Source organism: Aotus nancymaae, unplaced genomic scaffold (genome assembly GCF_030222135.1).
Source record: "Aotus nancymaae isolate 86718 unplaced genomic scaffold, 86718_ANA_hifiasm-v0.15.2.pri h1tg000065l, whole genome shotgun sequence".
NCBI classification, from domain to species: domain Eukaryota; kingdom Metazoa; phylum Chordata; class Mammalia; order Primates; family Aotidae; genus Aotus; species Aotus nancymaae.
The window spans coordinates 9,886,154-9,905,598 of NW_026988480.1; the positions used below are offsets into that span (position 1 = coordinate 9,886,154).

General features: G+C 47.0%; 2 protein-coding genes across 3 annotated transcripts in view; one reads left to right on the plus strand and one right to left on the minus strand.

Moving 5' to 3' along the window:
• The window catches only part of NPC1L1 (NPC1 like intracellular cholesterol transporter 1), a 31,849-nt gene extending 22,258 nt beyond the window's left edge, over positions 1–9,591 (plus strand). The window contains exons 14-20 of one of the 2 annotated variants that reach the window (XM_064366646.1): positions 171–226; positions 1,007–1,084; positions 3,626–3,776; positions 4,048–4,279; positions 5,080–5,193; positions 5,291–5,453; positions 8,499–9,376. In XM_064366646.1, the coding sequence (XP_064222716.1) occupies positions 171–226; positions 1,007–1,084; positions 3,626–3,776; positions 4,048–4,279; positions 5,080–5,193; positions 5,291–5,453; positions 8,499–8,698 (994 nt within the window). In that variant the 3' untranslated portion in view covers positions 8,699–9,376. Of the gene's footprint in view, positions 1–170; positions 227–1,006; positions 1,085–3,625; positions 3,777–4,047; positions 4,280–5,079; positions 5,194–5,290; positions 5,454–8,498 lie in introns of both variants that reach the window. The other variant, XM_064366645.1, reaches the window with a different exon arrangement.
• The window catches only part of OGDH (oxoglutarate dehydrogenase), a 470,461-nt gene that overhangs the window by 183,913 nt on the left and 267,103 nt on the right, over positions 1–19,445 (minus strand). The gene's annotated exons all lie outside the window — the stretch shown is intronic.

Consider the following 19,445-nt stretch of genomic DNA (forward strand, 5'->3'; position numbering starts at 1 on the left):
TAAGCTTGGGAGGGCCTTCTGCTGGGGCGGATAGACGTGTGGGACCCAAGATGGGGGTGAATATAGAGAGGCAAGAGGAGGCTATCAGGGGCCTCTCGAGGGTTGCTGTGGGCTGGGCAGATGAAAGGAGCTTTGTCCCTGGTTAAGCTTTTGCCCTGACCTTCTCGCAGTGGCCTGGGAGCATACAGCACCTCTGTGAACTTAACTTCAGATGGCCAGGTTTTAGGTAAGCATGGCCTTGCCTGGAGGGGAGGACATAAATCGGTGGCTCTGGAGGGCCCCTGAGGACCCCAGGGAACAGCCCCTCACATATTCCCTCCCTCCTTTGTCAGAGGCTTCTAACTGCCCTGGCCCTGTCAGCAGGGGTCTTGTTTCCCAACTCCACATCCTCAGACTTCACTTCTTCTCTCACTCCCAAGTCCATGGTCAGCGTTAAATATGTGGAATTCAATCAGCAGTTGATACCATACTTGGGAGTCCTCTACACCCTGGCTAAGCCTTCTTACCAGCACAAATTACACCCTAAGGGCAGCTGGTTAAATGAATTAGGGTGCTTGGCACAGCACAGTCCTAGTAGCTATCAAAAGTAACAACAGGCAGCCGGGCATGGTGGCTCACGCCTGTAATCCCAGCACTTTGGGAGGAGGAGGTGGGCAGATCACCTGAGGTTGGGAGTTTGGGACCAGCATGACCAACATGGAGAAACCTCATCTCTACTAAAAATAGAAAAAAAAAAAATTTAGCTGGGTGTGGTGGCACATGCCTGTAATCCCAGCTACTCAGGAGGCTGAGGCAGGAGAATTGCTTGAACCTGGGAGGCAGAGGTTGCAGTCAGCCAAGAGTGCACCATTGTACTCCAGCCTGGGAAACTCCATCTCAAGAAAAAAAAAAAAAAAAACCCGAAAACAAGTAACAAGAGGCTGGGCGCAGTGGCTTATGCCTGTAATCCTCGCACTCCAGGAGTTTGAGACCAGCCCAGGCTGGTCTTTTTTTTCTTTTTTTTGAGATGGAGTCACTCTGTCAGCCAGGCTGGAGTACAGTGGTGCAATCTCAGCTCACTGCAACCTCCGCCTCCCGGGTTCAAGTGATTCTCCTGCCTCAGCCTCCTGAGTAGCTGGGACTACAGGAGCATGCCACCAGGTGTGGCTAATTTTTGTACTTTCAGTAGAGACGGAGTTTCACCATGTTGGCCAGGCTGGTCTCGAACTCCTGACCTCAGGTGATCCACCCACTTGGCCTTCCAAAATGCTGGGATTACAGGCGTGAGCCACCACGCCTGACCTCCTCTACAAAGTAAAATTTTTAAAATTGGCCAGGTGTGTGTGGTTCTGTGTGTCTGTAGTCCCAGCTCTTCAGGAGGCTGGGCGGGAGGAATGCCTGAGTTTGGGAGGTTGGGGCTGCAGTGAGCCGTGATCACAACACTGCACTCCAGCCTGGGCAGCAAAGTGAGATCCTCTCTCAAAAATAAGAAAAAAAGAAAAAAGTAACAAGGGAGCTGCAGTTGGACTGACAGGAAAAGGACCCACAACATGCTGGCATGCTCATACAGCAGATGGCAGAACGAGACGGCCACCTGTGTAAAGGAGCTGGCCACAGCTCTGTGCAGATGTGCTCAGTGTAGGGGCCCTAAGGGAGCTTGTGCTGGAGATGGACGCAGGGGTCGCCAGTGGGTAGGGGAGCTTTTGAAGGATTCTTTCACTTTGTACTGAAATAATGCGTAGTTTGAACTGCTAGGTGAAGGCTGCCTGAAGTTCCCTCACCCCACCCTTCCAGCTAGGAAGTTTTAATCTTCCCAGAAGGGCAACTCACCCTGCCCGGCCCTGGTCCCTGAGCACCACAGGCTCTGTGAGGCCAGTGTGGTGGGGCTGGTGTGGACAGATGGGAGTGGGTATGTCAGTCAGGGAAAGAGGAGCAGGCCCTGGAAGGAGCAGAGAGGAGAGCCAAGCCCCCATATCCCAGGGCAAGTCTGCACCATCTCCAACCTTAGTCTCCTTGTGTGTGCCCTAGGTTAGTCTAGAGCAGCACTTCCCAGAAGTGAGGTTTCCCCAGCCAGCGGCATCAGCATAACCTGGAAATTGTTCGAAATGCAAGTTCCAGCCTGGTGCTGCTGCTCATGCCTATAATCCCAGCACATTAGGAGGCCAAGACAGGAGGATCACTTGAACCCAGGAGTCTAGTCTGAGACCAGTCTGGGCAAAAAAGCTAGACCTTGTCTCTCTCTCTAAAAAAAAAAAAAGAAAGAAAGAAAGAAAGAAACAAAGAAAAAAAAGAAATGTAAATTCTCAGGCCTCACCCAAGACTTTAGACCCAGAATCGCTGGGCCAGGGTGGCCATTTATGTGTGAACCACCCTCCAGGTGGTCAGAGGCCTGGTGGGAAGTTCTCCAGGCACCTCCCCGGCTCTGAGATTCTATGTATGCAAGAACATTTCTCTTCTTTTTTCTCCACACCTACATAGCACTATTGTTTCTTTTTCAGATACACATGCTCACTGTACACAATTAAGAAATAATAGGTTTTTTTTTGGGCCAGACACGGTGGCTCACACCTGTAATCCCAGCACTTTGGGAGGCCAAGGCGGGTGAATCACTTGAGGTCAGGAGTTCAAGACCAGCCTGGCCAACATGGTGAAACCTGTCTCTACTAAAAATACAAAAATTAACTGGGCATGGTGGCGCATGCCTGTAATCCCAGCTACTTGGGAGGCTGAGGCAGGAGAATCACTTGAACCCGGGAGGCAGAAGTTGCAGTGAGTCTAGATGGTACAACTGCACTCCAGCTGCGGCAACAGAATGAGACTCTGTCTCAAAAACAAAAACAAAAACAAAAACCCCTTTAGTGTATAAGGGTCTTAATAACCTTCATTTTTTTTTTTTTTGAGATGGGGTCTTGCTCTGTTGCCCAGGCTGGAGTGCAATACCAAGATCTCGGCTCACTGCAACCTCCAACTCCTAGGTTCAAGTGATTCTCTCGCCTCAGCCTCTCAAGTAGCTGGGACTACAGGGGCGCACCACCACGCCCAGCTAATTTTTGCATTTTTAGTAGAGACAGGATTTCACCATGTTGGGCAGGCTGATCTTGAACTGCTGACCTCAGGTGATCTGCCCACATTAGCCTCCCAGAGTGCTGGGATTACAGGCATGAGCCACTGTACTCGGCCAATAACCTTAATTTCTTAAAAGTTATTAAGAAATAACCTTTCTCTGGCAGGAGCCCTAAGCCACAGCTCTAATAATTCAACTGTTCTCATTTTTCTGCCTTCCTTTTTAGTCCTTTCCTATAGGAATATGCAAATTTTAAGTTACTTTAAAAAATCCAATGCGTATCTTGAAACCATACAGAGAAGAATCTGGTTCACTAGGGAGGTCTCTGTAGGCTTCATCCATCAAAGGTCAGGCCTGGGTCTCCTACAGCAGTGGGGCCAGCTGTGGAGTTTGCAGGGTTGGTGCAAAACAAAAATGTGAGCCTCTTGGACAAAATTTACTAAGAATTTCAAATGATGGTGGCAGAGCCTTGTACCCAGCTTGATCACGCGCCTGTGCCACTGCGTCTGGGGTGTTCTGAGGGTGTCCTGGAAAGGGCTCTGACCTTTGCCCTTCCATCTTCCATGTGCCGTGGCTGCCCAGCCTCCAGGTTCATGGCCTATCACAAGCCCCTGAAAAACTCACAGGATTACACAGAAGCTCTGCGGGCAGCTCGGGAGCTGGCAACCAACATCACTGCTGACCTGCGGAAGGTGCCTGGGACAGACCCGGCTTTTGAGGTCTTCCCCTACACGTGAGGACCTGAGGGGCTGGGCTGAAGGAAGGTGGGGGATGGCTGCTGGAGACTGGAGGTTAGGGTGGAGGACTTGCAAGGAATTACATGGGATGAGGACCAGTTTTCGGTCAGGAGGCTCTGGCTGCGGCCTTAGGCCCATTTCTCTCGCTGGTTTGTACCCCAATATATGCCTGCCTGACCCTCAGCATTCTCCTTCTGAAGTGGGGTGTCCCGCCCACCTTGAGGGCCCAGAAGCCTGAGCTTGTGACCATGCTCTGCGCTCTGGCAGGATCACCAACGTGTTTTATGAGCAGTACCTGACAATCCTCCCTGAGGGGCTCTTCATGCTCAGCCTCTGCCTTGTGCCCACCTTTGCCGTCTGCTGCCTCCTGCTGGGCCTGGACCTGCGCTCCGGCCTCCTCAACCTGCTCTCCATCGTCATGATCCTCGTGGACACCGTCGGCTTCATGGCCCTGTGGGGCATCAGTTACAACGCTGTGTCCCTCATCAACCTAGTCTCGGTAACCCAGTACACACAGGCACCAGGGGGCCCCTGGAGGGGTGGTTGGGGATCCAGCATCATAGAATATTCTCAGTTCCTTTTTTTTTTTTTTTTTTTAACGGAGTCTCACTCTGTGGCCAGGCTGGAGTGCAGTGGTGTGATCTCAGCTCACTGCAACCTCTGTCTCCCGGGTTCAAGCGATTCTCCTGCCTAAGCCTTCTGAGTAGCTGGGATTACAGGCACGCACCACCATGCCCAGCTAACTTTTTGTATTTTTAATAGAGATGGGGATTCACCATGTTGGCCAGGTTGGTCTTGATCTGTTGACCTCCTGATCCAGCCATTGGCCTCCCAAAGCGCTAGGATTACAGGCATGAGTCACCGTGCCTGGCCCCTTTTTTTTTTTTTTTTAAGAGACAAGGTCTTGCTCTGTTGCCCAGGCTGGAGTGCAGTGGCATGATCACAGCTCACTGTAGCTTCGAAATCCTGGGCTCAAGTGATCCTCCCAACTTAGTCTCCCAAGTAGCTGGGATTACAGGCACATGCCACTGCCTCTAGCTAATATTTTTATTTTTGTTGTAGAGACAGGGATCTCACTTTGTTGCCCAAGCTAGCCTCAAACTCCTGGACTCAAGTGATCCTCTCACTTCGGCCTCGCAAAGTGTTGGGATTATAGGCATGAGCCACTGCACCCGGCCAAATACTCTCAGTTCTGTCTAGAGTCTAGATGCCTGCCCGCTGGTCCTGGTGGAGGCCTCATCTCCCTAGTTCCTCCCCAACCTCTGCCTTTCTTGGCTGATGCCCCCTCTCTGCCCATAGGCGGTGGGCATGTCTGTGGAGTTTGTGTCCCACATTACCCGCTCCTTTGCTGTCAGCACCAAGCCCACCCGGTTGGAAAGGGCCAAAGAGGCCACCATCTATATGGGCAGTGCGGTGAGTAGGGAGGATTGGGCCACCCTGTGCCTACTTGACACCCTGTGCCCTGCCTGATGCCCTGTGCCCTGCCTGACACCTGTCTCTGACTCTCCAGGTGTTTGCAGGTGTGGCCATGACCAACCTGCCTGGCATCCTTGTCCTGGGCCTCGCCAAGGCCCAGCTCATTCAGATCTTCTTCTTCCGCCTCAACCTCCTGATCACCCTGCTGGGCCTGCTGCATGGCTTAGTCTTCCTGCCAGTCATCCTCAGCTACCTGGGTGAGTGCCCACGACTGTTCCTACCAGGCTGTCATTATGATGACGACAACAGCAACAGTGCATGCCCACCATGAAAGCTCAGGAAGTGCACAGAAGCCATGGGCAGACGCCAGAAGCCAGGACTGTGAGCATGTGGCACTTCTAGTCTTGGAAGCTACCGTTGTTCATTGAATGTGCTGTGAACATCTTTTTTTGTCAGCAGATGTATGTCTCAAACAATGTTTCCATGGCCCTGTACACTGTGGATCTCCACTGCACTCCTATTGGACTTTTAAGCACGTCCTTCAGAAAGAAATATATTTTACACTGAGAGGTGACACGCATGAGCACACCTAGACATGCCTGCCTAAAACAAATGCTTCACTAAATAATATTAATACTTGCCCTTATACATGTGAAACATTCTGATATTGCTGGTTCCATTCTAGTATTATTATTATTAATTTTTTTTGGAGACAGGGTCTTGCTGTGACACCTAGGCTGGAGTGCAGTAGCATGATCACAGCTCACTGCAGCCTTGACTTCCCAAGCTCAAATGATCCTCCTGCCTCAGCTTCCCGAGTAGCTGGGACTATAGCACCATGCCCAGCTAATTTTTTATTTTTTGTAGAGATGGGGTCTCCCTATGTTGCCCAGGCTGGTCCAAACTCCTGAGCTCAAGTGATCTGCTTTGGCCTTCCATAGTGCTAGGATTACAGGTGTGAGCCACTGCACTTGGCTTTTATTTTATTATAAGTTTATTATTTTAATTTTTTGAGACAGAGTCTCACTCTGTCACCTAGGCTGGAGTGCAGTGGTGTGATCTTGGTTCCCTGTAACCTCCACCTCCCAGGTTCAAGTGATTCTCCTGTTTCAGCCTCCCGAGTACCTGGGATTACAGATGCCCACCACCACATGGGGCTAATTTTTTTTTTTTTTTGTATTTTTAGTAGAGACAGAGTTTCACCATGTCGGCCAGACTGGTCTCGAACTCCTGACCAGGTGATTCTCACCGCCAAGGGCTCCCAAAGTGCTGGGATTATAGGCATGAGCCACTGTGCCTGACCCTATCATTATTATTATCTTTTGAGACAGAGTCTCACTCTGTTGCCCAGGTTGGAGTGCAGTGGTGTGATCTCAGCTCACTGCAGCCTTTGCCTCCCAGGTTCAAGCGATTCTCCTGTCTCAGTCTCCAGAGTAGCTGGGGCTATAGGTGCATGCCACCATGCCCAGTTTATTTTTGTATTTTTATTAGAGATAGGGTTTCATCATGTTGGTCAGGCTAGTCTCGTACTCCTGACCTCAAGTAATCTGCCCACTTGGCCTCCCAAAGTGCAGGGATTACAGGTGTGGGCCACTGCACTGGCCTCATTAATTTTTTTGAATGCTGGCCAGGAGCAGTGGCTCATGCCTATAATCCTAGCATTTTGGGAGGCTGAGGGATATGGATCACCTGAGGTCAGGAGTTCAAGACAAGCCTGGCCAACATGGTGAAAACTTGTCTCTACCTAAAATACAAAAATTAGCTGGGTATGATGGCAGGCACCTGTAGTCCCAGCTACTTGGGAGGCTGAGGCAGGAGAATCACTTGAACCTGGGAGACGGAGGTTGCAGTGAGCCAAGATCATGCCACTGTGCTCCATCCTGGGCAACAGGGTGAGATTCTGTCTCAAAAAACAATTTTTTTAAGCAATTTTTTTAAGCTGATGTTAATTTACTAATTGATTTCATGACTCATTAATGGGTGGCAACTCTCAGTTTGAAAACACCATCCTATCATATGCTTTCAGCTTGATTTACTGAACCAGCTCCCAACTGTTAGACATTAGATCATTTCTGACTTTCTACTACCACTGCTGTGCTGCAGTGAGTGACCCTGTGGGTGAATATTTGACCTCATCCTCCAATATTTCCTTAGAGAAGAGCTGTGAACATCAATTTTAATGCCAATTGTGAGTACCCTCCAGAAAGTTTTACCATTTAAACTTGCACCTGTAGCGTGTGCGTGTGGCCATTTCCCTGTGTCCTCATTGTTGAGCTTGGTCATTAAAAACGGCCCCTCACAGAGATTTAATTTGAGCCTCCCAAGATGAGGGTGTTTCTGGCTCTCAGGGTGGGCAAACTGGGAGGAGTTCAATTTTACCCCCCACCAGATGGTAATAATAGTATAATATTACTAGGGCCGGGTACGGTGGCTCGCGCCTGTAATCCCAGCACTTTGGGGGGCCAAGGCAGGTGGATCACCTGAGGTCAGGGGTTCAACACCAACCTGACCAACATGGAGAAACCTCATCTCTATTTAAAATACAGAATAAGCTGGGTGTGGTAGTACATGCCTGTAATCTCAACTGCTCAGGAGGCTGAGGCAGGAGAATCACTTGAACCTGGAAGGCAGAGGTTGTGGTAAGCTTGAACCTGGTAAGCGGAGGTTGAGATCGTGCCATTGCACTCTAGCCTGGGCAACAAGATCAAAACCCCATCTCGAAAACAAAAATTAGTAGAGGACATTTATAGAAGGGTATGTTTGTGCATCGACATATGTATCTGTAATTCTCTTATTACCCCCGACGTAGGTATTATTATCCTTCCCATTTTACAAATGAGGGAACTGAGACACCTGCCCCAGATCACAGACTTGGTCAGAGGTAGCAGGGATTGGAGCTCATACAGCTTCATGGTTCCTAACCATGACACCACAGTCTCCTGTGGGAACTCCCTGACCCTCTTGGAAGAAATAGAGTGTGTGTGCTGGGGCTGGTTGGTGAGACATAAGAGAGGGGCAAGGAGGAGCAGTCGTGGGACGTGCCTGGACCAGGGGTGTCCAGGGCCTTGGAGCTGCAGGTGGTGGCTGTTCCTTGGAGGTTTCCAAATTGCTGGGGGATGGGACAGACCGGGACATCCCTGAAGCTTGGGCTGTGTATGCAGTGACCCCGGAAGGCACATGGCACAGAGCCCCTCTGGGACCCTTCCTGCCTTGGGTTTGTTGTACAGAACCAGGAATAGCTTCTCACCTGTGTCCCCTGCCCACCTCTCTAACTGTGGTCCTCTGTCTCTGTCTCTCTGCAGGGCCTGATGTCAACCCGGCTCTGGCGCTGGAGCAGAAGCGGGCTGAGGAGAAAGCAGCAGTCATAGCGGCCTCCTGCCAAGGTCACCCCTCCCAAGTCTCTGCAGCTGACAACATCTATGTCAACCATAGCTTTGAAGATTCTATCAAGGGTGCTGGAGCTTTCAGCAACGACTTGCCCAACAATGGGCGGCAGTTCTGATACAGCCAGAGCCCCTGTCCAGGCTCTGTAGTCCTGAACTGAGGGGTGATGAGGGTCTTCCTTGTGACTGCCCCTTGACGTGTCCCCTCCTCAAAGCCTAGGGGAGGCCTTTCCCGTGAGACTGCCTGTCACTGGAAGATGGCCTGTCCTTGAGGTATACAGGCAGCACCAGTGATGGCTCCTCTGCTCCCATAATGGGTCCCCAGTTTCCAAGTCACCTAGGTCTTGGGCAGCGCCTCCTCATTCTGGGCCTGGGTCTGGGAGTTGGCAGGAACAGACACACTCCAAGTTTGTCCCATACTCACCCTCTTTCCTAGGGGCCCACCTCTCCTCCAACTTTTCACTCCTCAGTTCCTCTGTCAAAAGTCTCAATTCTGTGTCAGTAAGTCTTTAATACATAGCAGTGTCCCTGAGAACACAGAGAGTGACCGCTACCCTGGGTTGTGATACCACAGGAGGCCAGGGAGAAGTAAAGGCTCAGGCCAAGAGCTAAGGCCATGGGAGGCTGGCTGGCAGCCACCTGCTCCAGGGCACACCTACAGGTCTCCCATCCACAGCCCTTTCTATCAAGAGAAGGGCCCAGGAAGGATGTTTCATAAGCACCTTGGTCATGGATTAGCCCCTCCTGGAAAATGATGTTGGGTTTGGTCTCAAGCTCCAACTCTTATTAAGGCTGTTGCTGCCAGTCAAGGCCACCCAGGAGTCTGAAGGCTGGGAGCTCTTGGGACTGGGCTGGTCCTCCCACCTTCATCTTGGGCCTGGAGCCCAGGCCTTAAACCAGCCCAATCTGAGCTCTTAGACAGCTCTCCAGAAGCATGAACTGCAGTGGAGATGAAGATCCCAGCTCTGTGCTGTGTGCACATGGGTGTTTAATTAATATTTGCTGGCAGAAATGGTATTTTATGTCACATGTCCTACTCTGGCTGCCTCTCAGTTTAAGGTAATTTTTGTGAATGACACAAATAATACATGTGTGGGAGAGTGATTTGTGGAGATACTAGTCTGTGTGTTGTTCTATTTCTCCTCCCTCTTTTCAAGAAAGGAGCCAGGCCATTGTGTGTTCATGCCTTACAAGGGCCTTTGAGGAGTGGGAGTAATTTCCCTTTAAACTGGGAGGGCACAGAGTCTGAGAGTCAGCCAGGAGTAGGATGTGCGGCCCCTCCTTTTCTGGAACAGCCCTTGAAGCAGGCAACACCTGGAAGAGCTGCAGGAGAACCCACGGTGCATTCAGCGGGGGAAGAACCCACCGTACAAACGACCAGCTCCCCAGAGGGCCCCATGCCAGGGCAGTGGGTGGAAATGTCAAGGAGCATTCCAGATCCCCTCAAGCCTTTCTGCTCCCTGCTGGGTCCAGCCCTTGTTTGGCTAAGGAACTGCTGTTGCTTCCAGGCTCAGAGGAACTGTTGGCATGTAAAGGGAGACAAGTAGAAAGAGGTGGAAGGGAGCTGGCGTTTCTGGAGCCTACTGTCTACTCTCGGGTCCTCATAAGAGCCCCATGTGCCAGCATCATTTGCCCATCTTTGGGAGGGTTGCTGGCTGCACATGATGGACAGAGGGTCTGGTGAAGGGACAGTTACCGGGGAATAGAGGCTAAGGAGAAATCGCACAAGTCACCCTGTTTAAAACTCCACAGGTGCATAATAAACAAGTAGATCCGAGGAACAAAAATAGCTCCTGAACAGCAGACATTTCAAATCAGAGGAAAGGGCAGACCCTTCAGTAAATGGTGTGGGAGTAGTGAACAAATTATTTGGATCAAAATAAAGTTACATCTCACCTCACACCATACACACAAATAAAAGTACAGATAAAGAGCTAAACACAAACATGAAACTATACAAGTATCAGAAGGAAGCACAGAAGAGTGTGTTATAATCTTGGGGTGGGACAAGTTTCCTAAGCATAAAGTCCAGAAGCCATAAAGGTAAACACTAAAGGTATTGCCATATAATAATGGAAAACATCTGTAAACACACAAACACACAAAGTTGAAAGACACATATGAGCTCAGAAAAATAGTTGCAACATATTTAACAGCAAATAATTAAAATCAAGAACACACAAAGAGTGCCAATAGCACGCCCACAAACATGGTGAACATTCTAAAACCCACTGGACTTTTTGTAACAAGTGTGGCAAGCACCAACCCCACAGAGTGAGTGACACAAGACACATTTCCTGTATGCCTAGGGAAAGCCATGTTATGATAGGAAGCAGAGGGGCTATGGTGGAAAGACTAAGCCAATTTTCCAGAAAAAGGCTAAAACTACAAAGAAGACTGTGCTGAGGCTTGAGTGCGTGGAGCCCCCCTACAGATCTAAGAGAATGCTGGCTAGGCTATTAAGAGTTACAAGCATTTCCAACCGGGAGGAGATAAGAAGAGGAAGGGCCAAGTGATCCCGTTCCAAGTGCCATCTTTTGTTTTATTATGAAGACAATAAAATCTTGAGTTTATGTTTAAAAAAAGAAAGAATACACAAAGAGAGTCCAGATGCAGTGGCTCATGCCTGTAATCCCAGCACTCTGGGAGGCTGAGGCAGGAGAACTGCTTGCAGCCAGGAGTTCAAGACCAGCCTAGGCAACAGCGAGATGCTGTCTCTACAAAAAGTTTAAAAGTTAGGCAGGGCGCGGTGGCTCACGCCTGTAATCCCAGCACTTTGGGAGGCCGAGGTGGGTGGATCACGAGGTCAAGAGATCGAGACCATCCTGGTCAACAGGGTGAAACCCCGTCTCTACTAAAAATACAAAAATTAGTTGGGCATAGTGGCGCACGCCTGTAGTCCCAGCTACTTGGGAGGCTGAGGCGGGAGAATTGCTTGAACCCAGGAGGTGGAGGTTGCGGTGAGCTGATATCGCGCCATTGCACTCCAGCCTGGGTAACAACAGCGAAACTCTGTCTCAAAAAAAAAAAAAAAAAAAAAAGTTAGCCAGGCCATCTACTTGGGAGACTGAGGTGGGAGAACTGGTTGTCTTGAGCCCAAGTAGTGAGCTATGATGGCACCACTGAACTCCAGCCTGAGTGAAAGAGTAAGCTGCTGTCTCTTAAAAAAAAAATACAAAGAGAGGAAGGAGTGGGGATCTGAGTTATGTGACTAACCCTCCCATTAGAAACAACAGAAATTCTAGCTAAAATAAATTTTAGCCGTGTGTGTGTGTGTGTCTCTGTGTGTGTGTGATGCATACAAGTTTAGAGTGTTTCAACTTTCTTAATAAATCGAGACTTTTATAGTTTGAAATGACTATAACAATATCCCTCTTTTTGTCTAGTATTTATTTTTGTCTGTTTGTTTAAAGAGATAGGGGTCTCACTTTGTTGCCCAGGCTGGTCTTGAACACTTGGCCTCTAGGGATGCTCCTACTTCAGCCTCCCAAGTAGCTGGAATTACAGGGTATGAGGCACCATGCCCAGTCCTATCTGTAGTATTTGTTCAACTGTATAACGTTATTATATATATCTGTATACACACACACACACACACACACATAAAAAAACTTATACAGTTGAACAAATTTTATACTTAATAGTCAAATATTGAAACCCCTTAATCCCTGAGATTGGGAATGAGATAAAGTTGCCCACCTTTACACAACATTGTATTGGAGGTCTTAGCCATTGTAATAAGGCAAGGAAAAGAAATTAAGGTTATAAAGATTAGAAATAAATAAAATTGACATCACAGATCTCATAAAAGTATACAAAAAAGGCATAGCAAGACCCCATCTCTACCCCCCCAAAAAATCCAAAATAATCCATATATAAACTATTGAATTAATCTAACAAAAGGTGGTCAAGAAAACTATGAAAAACAACACATTTGTAGTTTAATTTGCATAATATTGAGTGAAATTAACTGTAAAAATAAATGGATGAATAAACCATGAATTGAGGTCTCTATACTACAGAGATGTCAATTCTCTTCAAATTAATTTCTAGATTCACTGTAATTTCAATCATAACCCCAGAAAATTTTTTACAAAAACTGATAAGCTGATTCAAAAATTCATATGGAACCACAAAAGATGAAAATTCACCAAGGCAATCTTGAAGAAAAACAAAGAGAACTTACACTACCAGAAATCAAAATAGTACAAATGTACAGAAATAAAGACTGGGATTTTGGCACAAGGAAAAACAAACAAAAATGGAAAGAACAGAAAGTCCAGAAACAGATGATATCCACCAGGACACATGATTTATGATGAAGGAGGCATGCAGAACATTGGGTAAAGGAGGTTTTTCAGTGTATGATGCTGACCTAGTTGGGTATCCACAAAGAAATGAATCATGACTCTTTTTCTTTTCTTTTTTTTTGAGACAGAGTCTCGCTCTGTCACCAGATACCAGGCTGGAGTGCAGTGGTAGGATCTCGGCTCACTGCAACCTCCATCTTTGGGGTTCAAGCAATTCTCCTGCCTCAGCCTCCCGAGTAGCTGGGACTACAGATGTGCACCACCACGTCCAGCTAATTTTATATTTTAGTAGAGACGGGGTTTCATTATGTTGGCCAGGATGGTCTTGATCTCTTGACCTCGTGATCCGCCTGCCTTGGCCTCCCAAAGTGCTAGGATTATAGGTGTGAGCCACTGCACCCTGCCTGACTCTCTTTCTTAAGATATGCAAAAATCAGTTCCTGATAGATTGTCTATCTAAATGTGAAACATAAAATGATAGAGTTCTAGAAGATAACATAAGAGAGTATCTCCAAGACTGAAATAGGAAGCACTTTTCTTAATCAAGAAACAAAAGCTTTACTTATAGAGAAAAAGATTGATAAACTGCACTGCATTGAAAAGACATCCTTAGCAGAGAGAAAACTCAAACCATAGAGAGGAAAAAATTATTTGTACATATCTGAGATACACTCATATTTGAAAAAGGGCTTATATTTAGAATGTGTAAAAAAAAAAACTCTGCCGGGTACGGTGGCTCACGTCTGTAATTCTAGCACTTTGGGAGGCCGAGGTGGATGGACTGACTGAGCTCAGGAGTTTGAGACCAGCCTGGGCAACACGGTGAAATCTCATCTCTACTAAAATACAAAAAACATTAGCCAGGCTTGGCAGCATGTACCTGAAGTCCCAGCGACTCGGGAGGCTGAGGCAGGAGAATTGCTTGAACCCGGGAGGCGGAGGTTGCAGTGAGCTGAGATCACGCCACTGCACTCCAGCCTGGGTGACAGAGCGAGACTCTGTCTCTAAACAAAACTAAACCAAAACCAAAAAAAAAAAAAAAACCAAAAAAATCCCTCCTACAACTCAATAAGAAAAAGACACCACAAGAAAAGCTAGGCTGGCTACTTGAACAAGCATTATGGCCAATACAATTCCTCAACTTTGTCAATCACGAGAGCAAGGCTGAGTAAAAGCACAGTGAGAGTTCTTCCTCTTCCCTTCCCTCATAATTGGGTCTACAGGCCGTGGGATAAGGTGGGGCCAGGCAGCCCGTGTTGGGTGTCAGGATCCACGTGGTGTGGGGAGGTTTCCACATTAGATCTGAGGGAGCGGAGGAGAGCATCCCACACAGAATAGGAACTACATAGGTCCAGTATGGGGCTGAGATACCAGAACTGAGCTCTGATGTGCCTTTCTCCATGAGCAGAGTGGCTGGATGTGGGAGAGGGAGGGCTGAGGAAAGGTTCAGAGCCATCTAGAGAGGGCAATTCAGAGGAAATGGGAGGGCAGATAATCTCACTCCTCACAGTGAGGCGGAGTTTCCAAGCTGGTTTGTCACGCTTCTGCTGGGCCCCTTTGGGTAATATATTTGACTTATCTGGGCTTTAGTTTCTTTTTTCCTTCTATTTATTTATTTTTTGAGTTGAAGTCTCATTCTGTTGCCCAGGCTGGAGTGCATTGGTGCCATCTTGGCTCACTGCAACCTCTGCCTTCCTGGTTCAAGTGATTCTCCTGCCTCACCCTCCCAAGTAGCTGGGACTACAGGTGCCCACCACCACGCCCAGCTAGTTTTTGTATTTTTTGTAGAGACGAGGTTTTACCATGTTGACCAGGCTGGTCTTGAACTCCTGATCTCAGGTGATCTGCCTGCCTCGGCCTCCCAAAGTGCTAGGATTACAGGCATGAGCCACTGGGCCCAGTGTGCTCTCTGCCAGGATGTAAAGCTCTGGGAACAAGTGGGGAAAAGTCATGCACAAAGGCAACAGGTCCCAGTAACATCTCTAACATTATCTAAAAAGGGGGAGGAGGGGGAACCCTCATCTACCTTACAGCCTGTTTCTCTCTCAGCGCCACCATTAACGAGTAAAAGTGTCACAGAAGAGACAGAAATTCTCCCTGAGCCGTTTCCTCCAATGAATAGGAAAAAAGACAAAGAAGACGCTACAGCTATAGGTCCTTGTCTTAAGCAAGCAGCATTAGAGGAAGAACTCAGTCTGCCCAGTAATGGATGATCAGTAAGGCAATCAGATGTATGTTTATAAAACGGTAAGAGAAAAGGAATTAGAGGCTCCAGGAGGAAAGCTCTACCCAAGCCGGCAGCTATTGCCTGCGCCCCGGAAGCGAGCAGTATCAAAAAAGCTCGCAAACCTGGTGCCAGCAAATGCTCCCAGGAATTCAACCTGCCCAGCGGGGGGCCAAGCCCGGCACACCAGAGACAGCAGCTAAGTAGGGGCAGGAGGTCGCGGGCAGGAAGGTCCTCCCAGTCGCAGCCAGAGGGCAGGAGGAGGGAGCAGGGCAAGCAAGGAGTGTCCCTGCAGCCAAGCTGGCAAAAGAAAAGGAAAAAAAAAAGTGAGCGTGGGCGACGGTGGGGGTGGGGGTCGGGGGAAGCTCAGCAGCAGAAAAAGCTGGAGGCGATCCAGCCGACAGCTCTGCCCAGGCGGGGGTGGTGGCGGGAGGAAGCATCGGGAGCGGCTGCCATCCTGGACCGCACCACTGACTCTGGCTCCGCTGATGTCCCACAGTGAAATTTCCTGTGTTCTTTGTATACGAGCAACATCCCAAATTGTAATTCTCTGCTAAAAATCAAGTTAAGTTTAAAATTCTGATAACGGCCATTGTTATTTCTCTCTTACCGTCAACGTGGCTCTTTTAAAATCCAACTTAAGTGAAACAGTAACCTCTGAAAGGGGAGAAATTACAGAAGGCCCACAAATCAGTTAAAAAGCAATTAAAAAAAAAGCATGTAAAATCACACATTACCCTTTAAAAGATAACTTTAAACCAAATTAAATAATATTTGTTGAATTAAGACGTAAAAATGTTGTGCCCATTCTCAGAAATCGAAAGAAATTTGTATGCAAGTGTAGTAGAAACATATGCATAAAGGACTGTCTTGCCTCACCGATTAAAGATAGTCTTGGCCGGGCGCGGTGGCTCACGCCTATAATCCCAGCACTTTGGGAGGCCGAGGCGGGTGGATCACGAGGTCAAGAGATCGAGACCATCCTGGTCAACACGGTGAAACCCCGTCTCTACTAAAAATACAAAAAAAATCAGCTGGGCATGGTGGCGTGTGCCTGTAATCCCAGCTACTTGGGAGGCTGAGGCAGGAAAATTGCTTGAACCCGGGAGGCAGAGGTTGCGGTGAGCCGAGATCGCGCCATTGCACTCCAGCCTGGGTAACAAGAGCCAAACTCCGACTCAAAAAAAAAAAAAAAAAAAAAAAAAGATAGTCTTTGCCCTGCTAGTAAGTCACTGTTTTCAGAACTGTTTGCAAGTTAAGGTTCATAAATTTAGCCAGCCTGAAAACTCAAATGCAAGATTTAAGCTATTCTGTATGTGACTTTAAGCACATGGTTAAGATATATTATTTAAGTCTCTGCTTCTAGAGATATTTTCAGTTTCCTTTTAAGTTTCATGCTACTAATTTCAGCTTGCCATCTTAATGAATTTACAGTTAGTTGCTAGGTTACTATCCTAACATCATCAAGATTCCTTTCAGTAAAGAGCAGTTCAAAGCAATATAGCACTTCTCCATACCTAATGCTTTAACACTATTTATTGATAGATCGGGTAAACAAGGAAAAGCTGCAGTCTGGTAGAAACCACATAATTCAATCATCCAGTCTAAGTTTACTAGCAGAGAGCTGAGATTAAAGCTGTGATACTGGCCTTAAAAACTTTTTCCACTCAGCCCATAAATATAGTAAGTGACCGCTTACTCAGTTTATCTACTACAAAGTCTTGAAACAGCTTTAATTAAGTCTAATCCCCAGCCCACAGCTCAGTGCCTGGCCCATTAGCTTATGGCAATGAACGAGCAGACTTACAAGTGATGACATCATTGCTTGACCAAGACAGACAGAAACAGAAAGATTAGAGAGAAAAATAGAAAGAATAAGTAAGAAAAAAGACTAGAAGAGACAGAGATCAACGAGAGATACAGAAAGTGAGATTAACGAAAGAGATAGTGTGAAAAAAGTCAGAGACAGGAGGCAAAGAGAGAAAGAGAAGCACGGAAAGCAAGACAAAGAAGATAAAGTAGGAAGTAGAGAAAGAAATATTAAGAAAGTTAAAGATATAACAATGTACCTTTAGTAAAGAAGGTTATGAAACAAAGAAAGTTAAGGCATGTCTAAGTTTGTCAGTGAAAGCCGCGAAAAATGTTATAGAAAGGAATTTATGCAAATAGGTTGTATAAATTTTGTTTTGAAGGTCTAAGCAAATTTTAAAACATTAATTATAAAAGAAATTCTGTGTGTAAACATATTGGTTAAAAGTTAAAGAAGTATCATCTAGTTTTTCTGTAAACTAGACGTTAAGATAAAGTACAACAGGTTTTTTAAAAAGCACTAACCTGCTCTTTTACAGAGATTATAAAAGATCTCTTAGCACATGCATCACTTCTAGAATTTCCAGTACACCGGCACCTGCCAAGAGACTGTCCTCATTAAAAGATGGAAAGAAGAAAAAACTCGAGCCAGCCTAGGAAAGACCCTGCAGGATGACACACGCCCTGGATATCACCTGAGGAATGCTGAAGAAGACAACTCAGAAGGCTAAGCGAATCCTGCTTAGGATTTGTTTCTTTTTAATTCTCTCACTTTGCCTGCAACCTGTACCTGCTATACTCTATTGAGCATATCTTCTGAATCCACATTTTTTTTTTTTTTTTTTTGAGACGGAGTTTCGCTCTTGATACCCAGGCTGGAGTGCAATGGCGCAATCTCAGCTCACCACAACCTCCGCCTCCTGGGTTCAGGCAATTCTCCTGCCTCAGCCTCCTGAGTAGCTGGGATTACAGGCACGCGCCACCATGCCCAGCTAATTTTTTTGTATTAGTAGAGACGGGGTTTCACCATGTTGACCAGGATGGTCTCGATCTCTTGACCTTGTGATCCACCCGCCTCGGCCTCCCAAAGTGCTGGGATTACAGGCTTGAGCCACCGCGCCCGGCCCTGAATCCACATTTTTCTGCCCTGTAACTTAAACTAACACCCTCTTCACAGCTTCTAACAACGTGACTGTTTAGCTAAAAAGAAATTAACTTACCCCCAGTAAAGTTCCTCATTAATGGCATACAGTAAGCTGAGATGTCAAGTAACACTACAGGTCAGACACAAAAGATTCACAGTTACACTTATAGCCTTCATAGTCTCAGCCAGAGTCAGCCTGGCAACTGCCAGCATTGCTGTAACATCTCTTACTGAGTCAGTACATAGCTGGGATGAGATGAAACAACACGTTTAGAGAATTTTTCAAGACAATTTAACTGCAGACATAACTAAAATTTTAGAATCCCTTCACATTGTGGATCTACACACCCAACAAACAGCCATATGGAAAGGTGTGCAAGATCATCTCCCCTGGTTAGACCCCATTCCTGGGAGTCACTCTTCGACTGGAAAAGAATGCTGCTAATTGTTCTCATAACAGTCTTACGTTATTTGTTCATTCTAGGATGCAAAGCCCGAATAAGAGCAATGACCGCCTCGCCTGAATGCATCAGTGGCGATCACACTATAGAGCCTGATATTAATAACAGAAAAGGGGGAAATGTTGAGATTCACTCAGGGTGGTGGGCAAAATATTAACAGAAATATTAGGGAAAGTTGTAAGATTATAGTCTCAACCTTTTGGAAGGCCAAAAGGTTTCAATGGCACAGGCTGAAGGCAGCCAGTCCTTAGGTTAGAGCAATAGGTCATAGGGTGAAGATTAGGCAAAATAGGAGCTTCACCAGTTAAGTCTGTTTATCCCACATTCCTTTAACTTTATTCTCTATTTAACTACTTGTTTACTCATGTAAACTCTGTGCTGGATGATCCTGTCAGGCGGAGGTGAAGGGGGATACCCATTAGTGGTGTTTGCTCTAGGCCTTGGAACCAAAAGCTTTTATCATTTGTAAAACCACTCGTTTAACCATGATAATTATCCACAAACGTGTTGACTTAGAGCCTTTGTCATTAAATCTATACTGAATAAATGCAAGGAAGAATAGCTAGTAAGGGGTCGGGTAGCTGCAATTGTCTTCTGAGAGCAGCTGACGACCTCCCTAGTCCACTCAATCACTGTATTCTGGTGTGAGAGTGTATTTTATTCATCCGCTATGGAGTCAGGGTTTGCAGGACAGACCCCCGCAGGTGGTGATCAACATTTCAGGTGGTGACCTCGACGTGAACACCACAATTGACAACACCAAATGCCGTAGGGATGTGGAGAAGCAGCAACTCTCCTTCATTACTGATAGGTACAGCCACTTTGGAAGACAGTTCTGCAGCTTCTTCTAAAACTAAACATATCTTACCACATGATTCAGCCATCACATTTCTTGGTATGTACCCAATGAAGTTGAAA